Genomic DNA, 19,749 nt, shown 5'->3' with positions numbered 1-19,749 from the left:
AAAAAAAAGGGGGAGCCTACTCACTAAGATCTACTTTGCTCAGACATGTATTTTTAAAATGCATTTTAGTAAAAAGAAACAAAGAATAAATCACTAATCCTCGCTCTGAACTTATAGCCCTAGTTAGTGCAATAAAATAAGCCTGTCATTTTCAACTTATAATTAGAAACTATATCTTTCCTTGAGGGTTTTGTTAACAGCCAACAAAAATCACTACAATACTGGAAGATGTTCACAGCAGCCCAGCAGGTACTTCTCACTTTCCCATTAAACATTCCATATGCATCCATCAAGTCATTACAGTATTCCACATATCTGTCAACCTTTGCCAGGCTATCACATACAAGCATGCACCCTAAGACGATTCTTATGAAATATTCATAAACATTTTCAAGTTACAAATTCCTCTCATTCAAGATAAGATTTAATGGCAACACTTTCCTGAACAAGTTAATGAGAACTCTTCTCTAATAATAAACGAGCTCAGATATACAAAGTCCCCATGATTTCACCAGGCACTCTTGTTGGGAGCAAATTCAACACCAATTCACATTCAGCTTTCTTTTCTTTAGGTGCCTAAGGCTATGTCTTCCTGGCTGTCAGTAATCTGATAAAAATATCAAAATTCAGTCAATGTGGATGAAGAGGGATTTAACCTTAATGACCATATACAACCAATCAGTTGATTTTTACCATATTTCAAGGAGAATATCAAGTGACATTTTTTACCCATTAAATCAAGTCAGATTTTGGACATCTAAACTGGTAAATCTGAATTTTCTGATTAATACACCTGATTGACTAAGAGCAGAAGCCAACAGAAAGACTCCTGACATAAATGAGAAATCGTGTCCAAATGGAAAGCACGTCTTGTACCCACTCAATCAGTTCCCACGGGGCGGGGAATAAGCTAAATTAACGTTAAAACAGAAGAATTTACAGGCACCTGTTGAGAATCCTGATTTAGTCCACTCTCACCACACCCCTCTCCCAAATTTTTATTTTGAAGATTTCAATTGAAATGAAAAATACAGTAGGATTAACATTCACATACTAATCACCTGACTTCTCCAGATGTTATTTTTTTCCTCACATTTGCTTTATTTTTCATGTGTATCTTTCTCACTCTGAATCATTTGAAAGTAATCTGAAAACTCTTTGTTTAGTTGTGAAGAACCATGACTGAAGCCATAGCGGCACTAAGGTCTGGAAAAGGTATCTTAAAGGTTCTTTCACAAATACAGATACGTTAATGAGCTGTGGGGTGCAGAAAGTACACTGGGTTTGGAATAACAGCCCTATCCCTCCTGTGTAATCCAGGTATGACATTGAAGAAGACACTCAGAGACTAAGTCACTCACTACAGAGCTGTGACCATGCCTACTTCACCATGATTTTTGAGGACTATGGGTGTTTACATGAGATAATGTATCTGAAAGAAAATTACATTGTCACACAGATATTATTTGGGTAACTATGTTTTAAAAAAATCCTCAGTGACAATAAGAACTGTTCCTTTATCTGGTTACAACACAACAATAATAATGAACATTTATCAAGCATTTACTAAAAGCTACATGACCATTATTGTACTGGTTTTATAAGAAAGAAAATTAAGTCTTATAGAGGTTAAACGGTTTGAAGACTGACTCACAGCAATTTAAGTGGTAGAGCTGGGATTCCAAACTCATGTAACTGGTCAGATTCTATACTTTAGCCAGGGGATGTGAGATAGAAAATTTACTACAAGTACAAATAAACAATTGATGCAAATGTATCCAACAAAGGCCACCCAGGTCAGAACTGCGACAAATTCAAATCTGTCTTTAGTCATCTCTTCTAATCCAAGCCCCATCATCCAGATAAAGTATACCTACTTTGTCCCTATGCTAAGGATACTGAATTGGCATTATCCTGATATCAATTACCTTTTAATAAAATCTTTCTAATTATCTTATGTATAGTGACATCTTGAGAAATTTCCCGTTTAATATATGAAGAAGTAACTTCTAATTTCCAGCATTTAATGGATATAATTTCATCCAGAGAGGACTCCCCAAAACCTCCCAAATCACATGAACATGGTCACATACCCTATTTATTGCCATCTGCATGTATGTATTTCCCAGCCTCAGGGCAAAAGGTAACTTTCTATTTCATCAGAATTTTAAACAACCTCAAATTAATTATAAAACACAAGCCTTTCCTGGCTTACTGGCTGCCTGATCTACCTTATTTTTAAAATATATTTCACCTACCTGTTTTATAATCAATTAAAATACACAAATAATGAAGCCAAGCCAAATAAAAGAAAATAAATCTACATATGTAGCAACATACTCAGAATTTTTTAAAAACCCAAGAAAAATAATTTTGTACATGTTTTGCAATCATCACCTATAGTACACCATTTGTAGCCATGTTTCACTTCATTGTTTCCCACACAGGTTACTCTGATATTTTCTCCAGACCTCTTTGTTTCTGATTGAGCATTAAACACTTTCTGCCATTTAGCTTTGTTGCCTAAGAATGACAGACAATAAAGAAGCCAAGAATACTGCAGACAACTTTGAAAATTTGAGAAATTAAATTATTTCATTAATGATCTCACCAATAAATCTTCTGACCCAATCAGAATCATATCCTGCAGTTACTTATATCTTTGGTTTACTTTGAAATAGGCTGTGTACATGAAAACATGTTGACATCAATAACTACAAATATTAAAACATACAGAATATGTTAGCACACATAATACCACAGGAATCCAATGTGTGCTAATTTGCTTGTGTTTACAATTCTAAAGAAAAAAAAATTTAATGCAGGCACATCACAGATGTGTGAAAGGTTTATATAACCTGATAAGGAAGTCGCATAAAACTTCTCAATAAAGAAGGATTTGAAATGGGTAGAACAATGCTTGCCCATCTGTAATGTAATGGTAACTTTGGAGAAAAGACAATTCCATTTTAATCTGCTGAAGAGTACAATTTTTTTAAACCAATTCTACTCTGAAGTTAAAGAATCCTTGAGCTTGTAAAGTTTATAAAACTGAGAAGAGAGTTTGGTATCATCTAAAATATGTCAAAGTGTTAAAACTGTTCTTTTCTTTTTTTCTTTTTCTTTTTTTTTTTTTTTTGCGGTACACAGTCTTCTCACTGTTGTGGCCTCTCACTGTTGTGGCCTCTCCCGTTGCGGAGCACAGTCTCCGGACGCGCAGGCTCAGCGGCCATGGCTCACGGGCTCAGCCGCTCCGTGGCATGTGGGATCCTCCCGGACCAGGGCACGAACCCGTGTCCCCTGCATCGGAAGGTGGACTCTCAACCACTACGCCACCAGGGAAGCCAAAAATTGTTCTTTTCTTAACAAAACGAAAATTAAACTGGATTATAACAAATTATATTTATATAGATATAAATTAGATATCACAGATGTCCATAATACCATCACCAAGTTGTACTATTATTTAATTACAGACATGCTATTATTTAAAAGCAAAGAAACTGTATTAGAACAGCTATTAATTTGGGTATTAGACCAGTGTCAAATAAGGATGGCATGTTAAAACTGTAAGCGTTCCTCCTGCATTTCATTCACTCATTTCATACACGATGAAATTTAACCTAAAACTGTTTGGGAATTGTCTTTGTGTGAGAATTATGAAAGAAGTTTGATACGGGTAACTTATGCACTTATGAAAAATAAGCATGTTCTTTATTGATAGGTAGGGATAGTAATTTTAACAACCTAATAGATTCAGATTAAAACAAAATTATAATCATAAACTGAAGAGCAAACATAATTTTCTTTAAAGGATCTACTTATAGTTCTTCTTTGATTGTGCATATTAGTCCAAATTTAAGTCTGCTATTATTCTACATGTATTTCTGGGATTATAGACACTTTAATTTTTCTAAATTTTCCAGTACAAAATTGATTTAAAGAATGGAATTATTCTAATGATGGCTGAAATTCTTGGTGTTGTCAGAGTTTTAAAATTTACATATTACATGATTATACTATTCAAATAATTAATTATTAAGTTAAGAAAACAAGGAATTTATTACGCTAAATGAGATTACAAGGTGTAATCTAAAATGCAATACAAGAGAAAATATACAAAACTGATGTAAAGATTTCATAAAATTTGGAAATGCAAATCTAGTCAAGAAAAGTAACTTTTAAAAAAATCTGTAATAGAAAGGCTTTTTTTCCCACCAGTACATTATTAAAACCACAAAATCTTTATTCTTAACTATAATATATATGGAGCTATAAAACCTTCCCAATAACTTTTGCATAAGCACAGTAAAAACATATTTTCAGTTAAAAAGCAATTTATTGAATATGTGTGACAATAATAAACACCTGTTATTAATTACTTATTAAAATAATATTTTGAGTATATATTGTTTTCAAAGTTCAGCTAAAAATATTTTAAGCTTGTGTAGCTACATCAGGTCTTATAGCTTACTAAAGGTTATTATAAAAATAAGAAGTCTATTGAATTCAAAAATAGATACATTTTGTAGCTGTAACTTTAATTACATAAATTTTAAGAAGAGGTATTTTTCCCCCAATATTAATTTTTTTCAATGATGTTTCCTTCCAGAAGTAATTTAACTCTGTCTTCACATATCTTATAACAACAACAAATTAATAAAATCCAAGTTGCTGCCCAGGACTCGTTACCAATATGTTCCAGAGCAAAGTAATAATTAATCTACTTTTATCATAAGAAAATGGATGAGAAAAAATAGCAAAAAAGAACTTAGTGCTGTATAGTGATTATTAGACATCAAGTGGGTTCTTTTAAAACTCTGTTAATGTAGAGCCAAGGGTTTATCTATTTTTTAATTTAAAAAATTGTTAACACCCATGACCTCTATGAAATATCAACGAGGAAGTGAAAGGAACTATGCAAAATCTCCACGTCAGTTTTAGGATATTCTAAATTCAAATTGTAAGAAAATCTTGAACTAAAGTTTCAACATCATAATCATTCCTGCAATAATCTAACCAGATCCTTTACTTAAACAAACAAGGCTGGGATTACACTATTTAGCAAATGATAAGGTCTTAGATTTTTGATCACATAGGATGGTGACCATTAAGAAAAATGGAATTCAAGCAGAAAATGTAGTATTTAATAAAATTTTTAATGTGATTAAATAAAATATTAGCTTTCTTTTAATGAGTGCTTAGTATGTTCTTGGCATTGTGTTGCATACTTACATGTATTATTTAAATTATTTTTTACAACAGCCTTATGATGTAGGCAATTTCATGATGTTCCTGGAAACACACATGATACCTCAACTTTCAAAATAGTTTAAAATTTGTATTATTTATACAACTACTATAAATGTAATATAGTTTTAATTCCTAAGACAATATTATTTTCTTAATATTACATAATTCTATCACCTCACAAAAAAGTCTATGCATTAATACTGAAGAATGTAAAAATCAAAATCATCTACTATCCTTTTAGGTCATTGTTCATATTCATCCTTAATAATCAAGTTATATTTATTTTTAACATTCATTTCTCCACTTACTTATACCTGCCTTATTCCACAATCATTAGAGGCAGCTTTAGTTTTTTTTGTTTAAGTTTCAAAGTATGCTACATAGTATCAGCATAATCCTTACTGTTAAATAATGCAAAAGTGCAATCTTGAGAGACCATATTTCTATAATAGATTTATCTAGTATTGATATTATTATATGCAGTTCAGTTTTGGAATTTTGAGAGAGCTGTCATTCCCCATTATTAAACTCATATTGTTTCTCTTTAGAATCTTATTCAGATTTTAAGGGCTTACTAATAGTAACTAATATTTATTAGGAATTATGCATGCATTTTAAGATTTAATGCTCACACAAGCTTGTGAGTTGGGATTATTTCTATCGCCATTTTGAGATTAAAAAAAAAAAGAAACTTTAAAACTTCAGAGGGGTTACATGATATCCCAAGGTCACATAAACATCAAGCTTGAACTTGAGCCTGTCTCTACCATCTTTGCATCCTGCCATGCTGTACTTCACTACTGAAAATAAATCACCTGTTGAATACAGAACAAATACAACACATTGGAAAGACTGAGAAACCCATCTACAGCAGGACAAAATGAAAAGCATCAACCAGACAGAGGGAGAGAAGGAAAAGTTAAAATGTGAAAGGATAGCCCAGATTTATCACAAAGCCAGATGTTATTATCATAGAGACATTTATGCTGGTGTGTCCAAATAATTCCTCAAAAATTAAAATATGTCTGAAACTTATTGTTTTGGATTTTAGAGTAACATATAATGTATAAAAAAGATTTCTGAAATGTAATTTTAGAGCACGAACTAGGGGGGAATCAAGTGCTGTTTTCTTTCTTTCCTTCTATCCTTCTTTCCTGCCTCCCTTTCTGTCTGACTTCTTTCTTGATTTCTTGCTTTTCTTAGTTTATATTATAATAGTTAAGACAAACAAAATGCTTAGCACCTTTTCTTATACTACCAAACTTGCATGAATGCATGAGGATGATTTATGCTTAACATACTACATTAAGATAATACAAAAATCAAGGCCTCTAATGAATGATGTCACTAGTTATGATTTCCCAATATTCAAACTGTCAGTCAATAAAAGTAATTATATTATCATGAAGGTAAAATACAGGCATGACTTCTTAGTTATGGGAATCATTCACAACAGACTGAAGATTTGTAGACATACCTTAATTTGGTTTTAAGCCATGAAAAATACTTTAATTTTAGGTATAAGATCAGAAGTATTCAGGATTAGTTATCCTCATTCTAAATGCACTTTCTTAAAGTCTGACTGCTAAATGGCAGAATAACACTCAGTCTAAAGTTTTTCCATTATAACTTATGATTGAAGTTGTATTTCAACAAAAATTACCTTTTGTAGATATGGTAATATTTGGTCTAAGACATTTAGAAAAATAACTAAAGTCAGTCAGTGGAAAATGGAAAACATTCTGATTTAAAAAAAATAATAGCAGATTTGGCTTTTAAATACATTAAACCATTGTTTCCTGATTTTGTGTTCTAGACCTGACCATGTTTTCTGTGAGCAGTGTAGCAGCTCTGGACTCATACAATTACCAAGTATGGAGCACTGGTCTTTTGTAATTACTTCTGAAAACAGGGTAGGAAGTGCCTCATTCCATCAGCCAGTGAACAAGCATACCCTTTCTAAGTATCAAGATAGTGTTCACTTCTTTTGGTTCATAAAATGTCTTTCAAAATTGTCTTAAAAAAAAAACTTTGCCTCCACATACAAAACTATACCCCCCAAATCATGCAATGACACTGAATTAAATGGGTTTTTTTTCATCTGAAATATTCACAGACTATCATGTAAATAGATCTGCTAGGTTCATCAATAGCAGGGAAAATTATTTTTATATTATAATTTATATTATATATATTTTTATATATTATAATTTATATTTATAAAAATATAAATTATAATGCATCAAAAGTTTCAATAAGGAAGGAGTCTTTCTCTTCTTTCCTATTTTCCCAGCATGACACATAAGGCTGTACCAATGTGCACATACATACACCACACACACACACCATGAATATCTTATATTCAAAAAATATTGAGTTCCTTTTTTACGCACATTGTTGTACTATTGTACTGGATACCACATTTTTTTAACGTCTTTATAGGAATATAATTGCTTTACAATGTTGTGTTAGTTTCTGCTGCATAACAAAGTGAATCAACTATATGTATATATATATATATCCCCAATCTCCTACCTCTTGCATCTCCCTCACACTATCCCTATCCCACCCCTCTAGGTGGTCACAAAGCACCAAGCTGATCTCCCTGTGCTATGCAGCTGCTTCCCATTAGCTAACTATTTTACATTTGATAGTGTATATATGTCAAGGCAACTCTCTCACTTCGTCCCAGAATAACCTTCCCCCTCCCGATGTCCTCAAGACCATCCTCTACGTCTGTGTCTTTATTCCTGTCCTGCCCCTAGGTTCTTCAGAACCATTTTTTTTTAGATTCCATATATTTGTGTTAGCATACGGTATTTGTCTTTCTCTTTCTGACTCACTTCACTCTGCATGACAGATTCTACGCCCATGCACATCACTACAAATAACTAAATTTCATTTCCTTTTATGGCTGAGTAATATTCCATTGTATACATGTGCCACATCTTCATTAATCACTCATCAGTCAATGGACACTTAGGTTACTTCCATGCCCTGGCTATTGTAAATACTGCTACAACGAACATTGTGGTACATGACTTTTTCTGAATTATAGTTTTCTCAGGATATATGCTCAGTGTGAGATTACTGGGTCATATGGTACTTCTATTGTTAGTTTTGTAAGGAACCTCCACAATGCTCTCCATAGTGGCTGTATCAATTTACATTCCTACCAAGAGTGCAAGAGGGTTCCCTTTTCTCCACACCCTCTCCAGCATTTGTTTGTAGATTTTTTGATGATAGCCATTCTAACTGGTATGAGGTGATACCTCATTGTGGTTTTGATTTGCATTTCTCTAATGATTAGTGATGTTGAGCATTCTTTCATGTGTTTGTTGGAAATCTGCATATATTCTTTGGAGAAATGTCTGTATAGGTCTTCTGCCAACTTTTGTATAGGGTTGTTTGTTTTTTGGATGCTGCATGGGCTGCTTGTATATTTTGGAGGTTAATCCTTTGTCTGTTGCTTCATTTGCAAATATTTTCTCTCATTCTGAGGGTTGTCTTTTCATCTTGTTTATGGTTTCATTTGCAGTGTGACAGCGTTTAAATTTCATTAGGTCTCATTTGTTTATGTTTATTTCCATTTCTGTAGGAGGTGGGTCTAAAAGGATCTTGCTGTGATTTATGTCATAGAGTGTTCTGCCTATGTTTTCCTCTAAGAGTTTTATATTCCCTGGCCTTACATTTAGGTCTTTAATCCATTTGGAGTTTATTTTTGTGTATGGTGTTAGGGAGTGTTCTAATTTCATGCTTTTACATGTAGCCATCCAGTTTCCCAGCACCACTTATTGAAGAGACTGTCTTTTCTCCATTGTATACACTTGCCTGCTTTGTCAAAGATAAGGTGACCATATGTGCGTGGGTTTATCTCTGGATTTTCTATCCTGTTCTATTGATCTATATTTCTGTTTTTGTGCCAGTACCATACTATCTTGATTACTGTAGCTTTGTAGTATAGTCTGAAGTCAGGGAGTCTGATTCCTCCAGCTCCGTTTTTTGTTCTCAAGATTGCTTTGGCTATTCCGGGTCTTTTGTGTTTCTATACAATTTGTGAAAAATTTTGTTCTACTCCTGTGAAAAATGCCATTGGTAGTTTGATAGGGATTGCATTGAATCTGTAGATTCCTTTGGGTAATATAGTCGTTTTCACAATGTTGATTCTTCCAATCCAAGAACAGGGTATATCTCTCCAACTGTTTGTTTCATCTTTAATTTCTTTCATCAGCGTCTTATAGTTTTCTGCATACTATTTTTTTGTCTATGTTTTGTCTCCTTGGGTAGGTTTATTCCTAGGTATTTTATTCTTTTTGTTGCCATGGTAAATGGGGGTATTTCCTTAATTTCTCTTTCAGATTTTTCATCATTAGTGTATAGGAATACAAGAGATTTCCGTGCATTAATTTGTATCCTGCTAGTTTACCAAATTCATTCATTAGCTCTAGTAGTTTTCTTGTAGTATCTTTAAGATTCTCTATGTATAGTATCATGTCATCTGCAAAGAGTGACAGCTTGACCTCTTCTTTTCCAATTTGGATTCCTTTTATTTCTATTTCTTATCTGATTGCTGTGGCTAAAACTTCCAAAACTATGTTGAATAATAGTGCTGAGAGTGGGTAACCTTGTCTTATTTCTGATCTTAGTGTAAATAGTTTCAGTTTTTCACCACTGAGAATGGTGTTGGCTGTGGGTTTGTCATATATATGACAAAATGTTGGCTGTGGGTTTGTCTCTATGATGTTGAGGTACACTCCCTCTATGCCTACTTTCTGGAGAGTTTTTTTTTTTTTTTATCATAAATGGTGTTGAATTTTGTCAAAAGGTTTTTCTGCATCTATTGAGATGATCATATAGTTTTTCTCCTTCAATTTGTTAAAATGGCTTTTCACATTGATTGATTTGCATATACTGAAGAATCCTTGCATTCTTGGGATAAACCTCACTTGAACATGGTGTATGATCCTTTTAATGTGTTGTTGGATTCTGTTTGCTAGTATTTTGTTGAGGATTTTTGCATCTTGTTCATCAGAAATATTGGCCTGCAGTTTTCTTTTATTTTGGACATGTTTGCCTGGCTTTGGTATCAGGGTGATAGTGGCCTCATAGAATGCATTTGGGAGTGTTCTTCCCTCTGCTATATTTTGGAAGAGTTTGAGAAGGATAGGTGTTAATTCTTCTCTGAATGTTTGATAGAATTCATCTGTGAAGACAAATGGCCGTGGGTTTTTGTTTGTTCAAAGATTTTTAATCACAGTTTCAATTTCAGTGCTTGTGATTGGTTTGTTTATATTTTCTATTTATTCCTGGTTCAGTCTTGGAAGGTTGTGCTTTTTTGAGAATTTGTCCATTTCTTTCAGGTTGTCCATTTTATTGGCATAGAATTGCTTGTAGTAACCTCATGATCCTTTGCATTTCTGCAGTATCAGTTGTTACTTCTCCTTTTTTATTACTAATTCTGTTGATTTGAATTTTCTCCTTTTCTTGATGAGTCTGGCTAATGGTTTATCAATTTTGTTTATCTTCTCAAAGAACCGGCTTTTAGTTTTTCTGATCTTTGCTATCGTTTCCTTCCTTTCTTTTTCATTTCCTTCTGATCTGATCTTTATGATTTCTTTCCTTCTGCTAACTTTGGGTGTTTTTTTGTTCTTCTTTCTCGAATTGCTTCAGGGGTAAAGTTAGGTTGTTTATTTGAGAGTTCTTGTTTCTTGAAGTAGGATTGTAATGCTATACACTTCCCTCTTAGAACTGCTTTTGCTACAGCCCATAGGTTTTGGGTGGTCGTGTTTTCATTGCCATTTGTTTGTAGGTATTTTCTGATTTCCTCTTTGATTTCTTCAGTGATCTATTGGTTATTTAGTAGCCTATTGTTTGGTCTCCGTGTGTTTGTATTTTTTACAGTTTTTTTCCTGTAATTGATATCTAGTCTCATAGCGTTGTGCTCGGAAAAGATACTTGATATGATTTCAAGTTTGTTAAGTTTACCAAGGCTTGATTTGTGACACAAGATATGATCTATCCTGGAAAATTTTCCATAATCACTTGAAAAGAAAGTGTATTCTGTTGTTTTGGGATGGAATGTACATAAATATCAATTAAGTCCACCTTATTTAATGTGTCACTTAAAGCTTGTGTTTCCTTGTTTATTTTCACTTTGATTATCTGTCCATTGGTGAAAGTGGGGTGTTAAAGTCCCTTACTATTATTGTATTTCTGTCTATTTACCTTTTTATGGCTGTTAGCGTTTGCCTTATGTTTTGAGGTGCTCCTATGTTGGGCGCATAAATATTTACAATTGTTATATCTTCTTCTTGGATTGATCCCTTGATCATTATGTAGTGTCCTTCTTTGTCTCCTGTTAATAGTCTTTATTTTAAAGTCTATTCTGTCTAATATGAGAACTGCTACTCCAGCTTTCTTTTGATTTCCATTTGCATAGAATATCTTTTTCCATCTGCTCACTTTCTGCCTCTATGTGTCCCTAGGTCTGAAGTGGGTCTCTTGTAGACAGCATATATATGGGTCTTGGTTTTGTATCCATTCAGCCAGTGTATGTCTTTTGGTGGGAGCATTTAATCCATTTACATTTAAGGTAGTTATCAGTATGTATGTTCCTATTACCATTTTCTTAATTGTTTTGGGTTTGTTATTGTAGGTCTTTTCCTTGTCTTGTGTTTCCTACCTAGAGAAGTTCCTTTAGCATTTGTTGTAAAGCTGGTTTGGTGGTGCTGAACTCTCAGCTTTTGCTTGTCTGTAAAGGTTTTAATTTCTCCTTCGAATCTGAATGAGATCCTTGCTGGGCAGAGTAATTTTCATTGTAGGTTTTTCCGTTTCATCACTTTACATATGTCCTGCCAGTCCCTTCTGGCTTGCAGAGTTTCTCTGAACAATCAGCTGTTAACCTTATGGGTATTCCCTTGTATGTTATTTGTTGTTTTTCCCTTGCTGCTTTTAATATTTTTTCTTTGTATTTAATTTTTGATAGTTTGATTAATATGTATGTTGGCATGTTTCTCCTTGGATTTATCCTGTATGGGACTCTCTGTGCATCCTTGACTTGATTACTTCCTTTCCCATGTTAGAGAACTTTTCATCTATAATCTCTTCAAATATTTTCTCGGTCCCTTCATTTTTCTCTTCTTCTTCTGGGACCCTTATAATTAGAATGTTGGTGTGTTTAATGTTGTCTGTGAAGTCTCGGAGAATGTCCTCAATTCTTTTCATTCTTTTTTCTTTATTCTGCTCTGTGGTAGTTATTTCCACTTTTTAATCTTCCAGGTCACTTATCTGTTCTTCTGCCTCAGGTATTCTGCTGTTGATTCCTTCTAGAGAATTTTCTATTTCATTTATTGTGGTGTTCATCATGTTTGTTTGTTGCTCTTTAGTTCTTCTAAGTCCTTGTTAAACATTTCTTGTAATTTCTCTATTCTATTTCCAAGATTTTGGATCATCTTTACTATCATTACTCTGAATTCTTTTTCAGGTAGACTGCCTATTTTCTCTTCATTTGCTTGGTCTGGTGGGTGTTTACCTTGCTCCTTCATCTGCTGCATATTTCTCTGTCTTCTCATTTTGCTTAACTTACTGTGTGGGGTCTCCTTTTTCGCAGGCTGCAGGTTTGTAGTTCCCATTGTTTTTGGTGTTTGCCCCCAGTGGGTAAGGTTGTTCAGTGGGTTGTGGAGGGTTCCTGGTGGAGGGGACTGGTGCCTTTGTTCTGGTGAATGAGGCTGGATCATGTCTTTCTGGTGGGCAGGACCACGTTCAGTGCTGTGTTTTGGGGTGTCTGTGAGCTTGTTATGATTTTAGTCATCCTGTCTATTAGTGGGTGGGGTTGTGTTCCTGTCTTGCTAGGTGTTTTTCATGGGGTGTACAGCACTGTAGCTTTCTGATTGTTGAGTGGAGCTGGGTCTTAGTGTTGAGAAAGAGATCTCTGGGAGAGCTCTTGCCAATTTCTATTATGTGGGTCTGGGATGTCTCTAGTGGTCCAATGTCCTGAACTTGTCCCTCCCACCTCAGAGTCTCAGGCCTGGCACCTGGCCAGAGCACCAAGACCCTGTTAGCCACATGGCTCAGAATAAAAGAGAGAAAAAAAAGAAAGAAAAAAATAAAAATACAGGAAAGTTATTAAAATACAAACTAAAAATTATTAAAATAAAGAAATATAATACGTAATTTAAAAAACTGTAAAACAAAGAGCAAGCAAACCAATAAATAAATCCAATGATAACAAGCGCTAAAAACTATACTAATATAAACATAAAAATCAGAAACTAGTCAGCTGCGTACAAAAACACCAAGTCTACATTTGCTCCCAAAATCCACCACCTCAATTTTGGGATGGTTCATTGTCAATTCAGGTATTCCACAGATGCAGGGTACTTCAAGTTGATTGTGGGGATTTAGTCTGCTGTTCCTGAAGCTGCTGGGAGAGATTTCCCTTTCTCTTCTTTGTTTGCACAGCTCCTGGGGTTCAGCTTTGGATTTGGCCCCACCTCTGCATGCAGGTAGCCCTCTGGCATGTGTTCTTCACCCAGAAAGGAGGGAGTTAAGCGAGTGGCTGATTAGGGGGCTCTGGCTCACTCAGGCCGGTGGGAGGGAGGGGGACAGAATGTGGGGCGAACCTGCGATGGCAGAAGCCTGCGTGACTTTGCAACAGCCTGAGGCAGGCTATGTGTTCTTCCGGGGAAATTGTCCATGGATCACAGAACCCTGGAAGTGGCAGGCTGCACAGGCTCCCAGGAGGGGAGGTGTGGAGAGTGTTCTGTGCTTTCACACAGAATTCTTGGTGGCTGCAGCAGCAGCCTTAATGTTTCATGCCCGTCTCTGGTGTCCACGCTAATAACAATGGCTCACGCCTATCTCTGAAGCTCATTTAGGCGGTGCTCTGAATCTCCTCTCCTCCTGCACCCCGAAACAATGGTCTCTTGCCTCTTAGGCAGTTCCAGTCTTTTACCCAGACTCTCTCCCCATTAGCTGTGGTGCACTATCACCCTTCAGGCTGTGTTCACGCAGCCAATCCCAGTCCTCTCCCTGGGGTCTGATGTCCGAAACCCGAGCCTCAGCTCCCAGCCCCCCCCTGTCCTGGTGGGTGAGCAGACAAGGTCTCAGGCTGGTGAGTATTGGTCAGCACCGATCCTCTGTGCGGGAATCTCTCTGCTTTGCCCTCTGCACCCCTGTTGCTGCACTCTCCTCCGTGGCTCTGAACATTTCCCCTCGTCCACCCCCCGTCTCTACCGGTGAAGGGGCCTCCTAGTGTGTGGAAACTTTTCCTCCTTCACAGCTCCTTCCCAGAGGTCCAGGTCCCATCTCTATTCTTTTGTCTGTTTTATACTTTTGCCCTACCCAGGTACATGGAAAGTTTCTTGCCTTTGGGGAATTGTGAGGTCTTCTGCCAGCCTTCAGTAGGTTTTCTGAAGGAGTTGTTCCACATGTAGATTTATTTTTGATGTATTTGTGGGCAGGAAGGTGATCTCCATGCCTTACTCCGCCACCATCTTGAAGGTTCTCATATCACATATTTTTGACACTAATTATTAGCTGAATACATTATATGTTAATTTGGGGAAATGAAAATTAAATTTTAGATCTACCATCTTAAACTTCTACCGCATGTAATAGAGTAATGCCACTCTCTATTAACTGAAATTTAAAAAAATAATTATTTTGAATGCAGTTATCATAAGGATTAAATAATTGTCATCAGAAAAAATAAAAGGAGATTGGAGCAAATGAAACAGAGTATAGTTCAGCAAATATGAAAAGCATGTCAATGCCTTATGTGAGGTAAGGTTTCAAAATATAGTATTTCTCAGCATTTACTTTACCTAAACTAGAGAATTTCTTACTGATCTTCCTATTGTCCACTTGTTGAGTACTGACTGGTAATTCACCAAATATAGAGATTTCCTCACTAAACCCCCAACTCAGTGTTTTAAATTTACTTGTTTTGTAGATGAAATTGGGTTTGAAATTCAAATAGTATGAAGTTTACTTTTTTCCTAATCTGTTGGAAACAATCTACTGAATATTTGAAAATATCAACACATAACAATTGTTTTCTACCTCTCATTTCCCTCCAGCCTCTTCCAAAATGCCTTCCTCTTTAAGCATGCTTTATGGACTTGAGTGGTAGTTGGTTAAGTCATACACTGGCCAAACAATGCAAAATTGATATTAAAATATAAATCTTATCCAATGAATAGATAGGAAACTGTTTCATTTGTAGGAAACTACAAAATCATTTGGATTCCCAAATCATTAAAATTGTGATTACAGGGATAAAAAGGTATATAAGAAAATGCAAAAACCAGGTGATATTTGCTAGTTTCTTACCATCTAGCTGTGAGTACTAGGAATGCACTGTATGTTACTTCATTTATGAAAAAATCACAACAGCATTTATGAATTTTCATGTGTAACTTCACCATGCACAAAAGGCATAAGATATTTAGTCATTTGTAATTTTACCATATGCAAATTTGACTCTTACAAGATTTGGGGCTTATATGTGGTGCAGACCCAGAAAATGGCCCATCTTCCATATTTCAGTGGGATTTACTCAATTTCTAGTTGTCATGGACTACACAGTAATTTTTTTTTTATTACTGCTTTTTGTGAAAATGACTCTAAAAGAAAGCCAAATGCTTTTATTGCCTTTTATAAAATAAATTTCATACTAGAGACCTATTTAGCAATTTGGGAATTTGCAAGGGTTTGGGGATCTGCTTTATTATGTCTCAGATTGTCACTGAGAGAAATCTAAGTAAATCCATCATGACAGATAAAAGACTATTTTGGCTTAAAGCTGAAGGAATGAAAGCACTCTCCTATAAAATAAACTGCTATAAATACAAAGCTCATAGAAACCTAAAGCCTTTCCTCTAAGGTTTAAGCTTAAGGAAACTAGCACAAGCTAGGTCTGAAGGACTTGGCCCTTTCCTGCAACAACAAAAGTGTGGACATCAAGGCTTATAGCTAGAAGCCATCTGCCTTTTACAGCTCCTGCTACAAATGTGGGGATTACCTCATCAATCCCTTCCTAGTGACTAAATTAACACATACATACCATTTATGATAAAACTAATGAGATCTCCTCCTTCTTGACTGCGGATTATTCTTCTACTCTCTTTAGGAGGTAATATCACAATTTTGCTTCCCCTTTGCCCTCTTTATCTCAGATACAGAGATTCCCTCCCAGATTCATTTTTTAAACTGTGATTTAGTTACTACTGCACAGTTAAAATAGAATTAACTTTTCTCTACTCATTCAGCCCCATGTTCCCAGTCCAGATGCTCATTTGGAATCATGAGAAACAGTTGTAATTCACATAGAAGTCCATTGGTCCTCTGCCTTTTTTTCAACCCAGCTGTATTACTCTATTACCTCATTTTCCAAGTTCAGCCTCAGAATATATCTGATGGACAGGTGAAGCAAGTTCAGCTATAATCATGCTATATAACCTTGCCTACACCATGCTTTCTTTTTTTCTTTACAATATGAATATATATTAACAGATATGGAATCCGTGATTCCATAATCTCTAGGACAATCTACAGAAAACAGAGATGCCTAGAATAGAATCTAAAAGGTTAAAGAAAGAGTGCTTTCTCTTCTCTGGCTAGAAGATAATGCCAAGTTTGTGGCAAGGCTCTGTCTAAAGGGAAATTCTGCACAGACCTCTTTGTTAAATCTCTTCATAGGCCTGTAAGGAAGATGATCAGGGAAAATGTACCGGGGTTTTAATAACTGTGACCTATTCTAGATAAACCACTATTTCAGTACTTTGTGGACTTTGCCAAATGGTTTCATAATGTAAGTATTCTCTGCAGCAGTCAAATAAAAAGAAACTGGCTATGTTTTAACCCATTATCTACTGGTAGGGATTTTGAGTATTTGGCCTATAAACACTGTTAGAAAAAATTTTAAATGCCTTATCTTAACATGAATTTTTAGACTTTTTTTCCTTACAAAATATATACAAAATCATTAGGAATTTAGAAAATATAAAGAAATAGAAATCCATAATTCCATCAACCCAATTTAGATAATTGGCCCCTACCACAAACAACATTTTAGACATCTGTATCACTCTTAAGTTGAACAAGCAGGATTCATGTACTGTACTCAAAGCAGTGTTACAGTAGTTCCCCGTTATCCATAGTTTCACTTTTAGAGGTTTCAGATGCTTGTGGTCAACTGCAGTCCAAAGTACACTGAACGGAAAATTCCAAAAATACTATTCCTAAGTTTTAAACTATGGGCTGTTCTGAGTAGCTTGATGTCATGTCAGGCTGTCCCACTCCATCCAGCCAGGATGTGAATCATCCCTTTGCCCAGCATATCCATGCTGTATATCCTAACCTGCCCATTAGTCACTAAGCAGCCCTCTAAATTATCAGAATGATGTTGGTGGTATCACACTCACATAATTTTTATTATAGTATATTGTTATATGCTCTATTTTATTATTAGTTATTGTTGTTAATCTCTTACTATGCCTAATTATAAATGAAACACTATCATAAGTATATATGTATAGGAAAAAGCATAGTATATGTAGGGTTTGGTACTAACTGTGGTTTCAGGCATCCACTGGGAGTCTTGGAACTTATCCTTCATGGGTAAGTGGGTCTGTTGTGCTTTGTTTTCCACTGCCCCTTTAAAACATCTGGAAAAGAACATTCTTCCTTGAACAACTAGAGGAAGAGTTCTTCTGATTACTGGTAATAAAATGTCCTCTAAGCAATTTGAATCGCTTGTCTTAAGTAAGTAATTAGAATGCCTAGTCTCATACCATGATCAAATCTGTACCATTGATTTAAAATGTCATCATTTTGCCCCTCTACCAGATTGGGGCTGTTTTGGGGGAAAGAGTATACTCTACCTTATCTCCTTCCTCATGCACTTGTGATACTCATCTATAAATTGAAGATAATAATCTGTACCTCAACACTATGGTTATTGTAAAGATTAATGTGAAAATACATTTAAAAATGCTTAGAAAAATATTTAACCCATATTTCTAACAATGTTACTTTTAGAAGTAACTATAAATGTAATCATTATTATATAATTATTATAAATGTCCTCTTTATAATTTATTTGTTTGACTTATGAGGATTTTCACATATTAAATATTCTTCACATTGTAATTGTATTCAGCTGTACAAATGTAGCATAATTTCAGTGCTAAACTGGATGTATATATCATTTCAAATATTTTCTCACATCATTGGTAATCATTGTTCATCATCTCTGATTTTTTTCCCCTTTAGAATACACTGTTGAAATGGAATTATTGGGTCAAAATGATTATTTTAAGGCCTTTAATACATACTAACAAATCCTACAAAAATCCTACAAAAAATCCTACAAAAAATTATTATCAGTGTGTATTATATTTTCAAGAGTAACTTAAAATTCTGGCCTATTATCTACTATCAGACATTGATTTACGTATAACAGCATCCTTGGAAAATAAAAAACAGGCACAGAATGTTCTCTTGGGTCTCTTGAGTGTGCCAACAGATTTCTGGAAACATTTTTTTGCTCCTGGGAATTAGCTAATCTCATATAGGTTTGAATGAGGAGAAATCCAATATATCTTCAGAACCAGAGCATTCCAGGGACATAACTACACAACTACACTGATCATTCTTTCTTAATAGAAAAAGAAAATGAAGTAAGAATGAGCAGTAGTGACTCTCTATTGTGGTGGCTCATTATGAGATACTTAGATTGAACTGCTTTAATTATGTAAATGCATCTGGTGGATGAGTATTAATAAACTCTTTAAATAAATCATAATTCTGCTTTTCCTTAGTATATTATATTTTAATTAAATTTCTGAGCACAGTCAGTAACTGTGAAGTTATACAGTTGACAAAAATTAATCACTAAGGAGTGTAAATCAGCGAGATACTAGTCTAACATAAAGCACATGGTAATTAGATAACAGATTAGAAGTTTTGCAGATGTCGTGAGAAGAAGACACTGTGGTTCTCATTTTTAGCATTCCAGATAGGTATTATGAAGGAAATGCCAATTTTATGAAGGTCCCACAAACTCACAATATCTTAAAGGTCTTAATATAAAATTATCCATTTTGGAAAGGTTATCTTCCTGCGATACCGTACGCCTCTTTGTCTTTCCACTCTCTTGCTCTCCCTCACACACACACACACACACACACACACACACACACTCACTCTCTCTCTCTCTTCATGTTCTCAGATGCACATGTAACCCCAACTGAACAAAATATTCACCCTACCACCAAATAACAACCATTGGACCAACCTTATAAAGTAGTGGCAGTTTTCCTAATTTCAGGAGTGCAATCTGATTTGTGACATTTTTCATTTTTTTAATCCTATTTAAATCATCTGCATTTCCATAACTCACATCAATGACTTCAGCCTGAAACAGAAGACAAAGAAAAATAAAGCCCTGTCAGAAGCATTACAGCAAATTGCCCATTTAGCATAAGAAAATCA

General features: G+C 34.9%; 1 protein-coding gene across 1 annotated transcript in view; it reads right to left on the bottom strand.

Moving 5' to 3' along the window:
• NAALADL2 (N-acetylated alpha-linked acidic dipeptidase like 2) overlaps window positions 1-19,749 on the bottom strand; it is a 792,831-nt gene that overhangs the window by 603,941 nt on the left and 169,141 nt on the right. The window contains 1 exon segment of the mRNA XM_024755137.1: window positions 19,553-19,672. Coding sequence (XP_024610905.1) covers window positions 19,553-19,672 — 120 coding nt within the window.

The sequence above is a fragment of the Neophocaena asiaeorientalis genome, unplaced genomic scaffold (genome assembly GCF_003031525.2).
Source record: "Neophocaena asiaeorientalis asiaeorientalis breed wild unplaced genomic scaffold, Neophocaena_asiaeorientalis_V1.1 scaffold188, whole genome shotgun sequence".
NCBI lineage: Eukaryota > Metazoa > Chordata > Mammalia > Artiodactyla > Phocoenidae > Neophocaena > Neophocaena asiaeorientalis.
The sequence above is the reverse complement of the archived record's forward strand: the minus strand, read 5'-3'. Positions and strand labels throughout refer to the sequence as shown.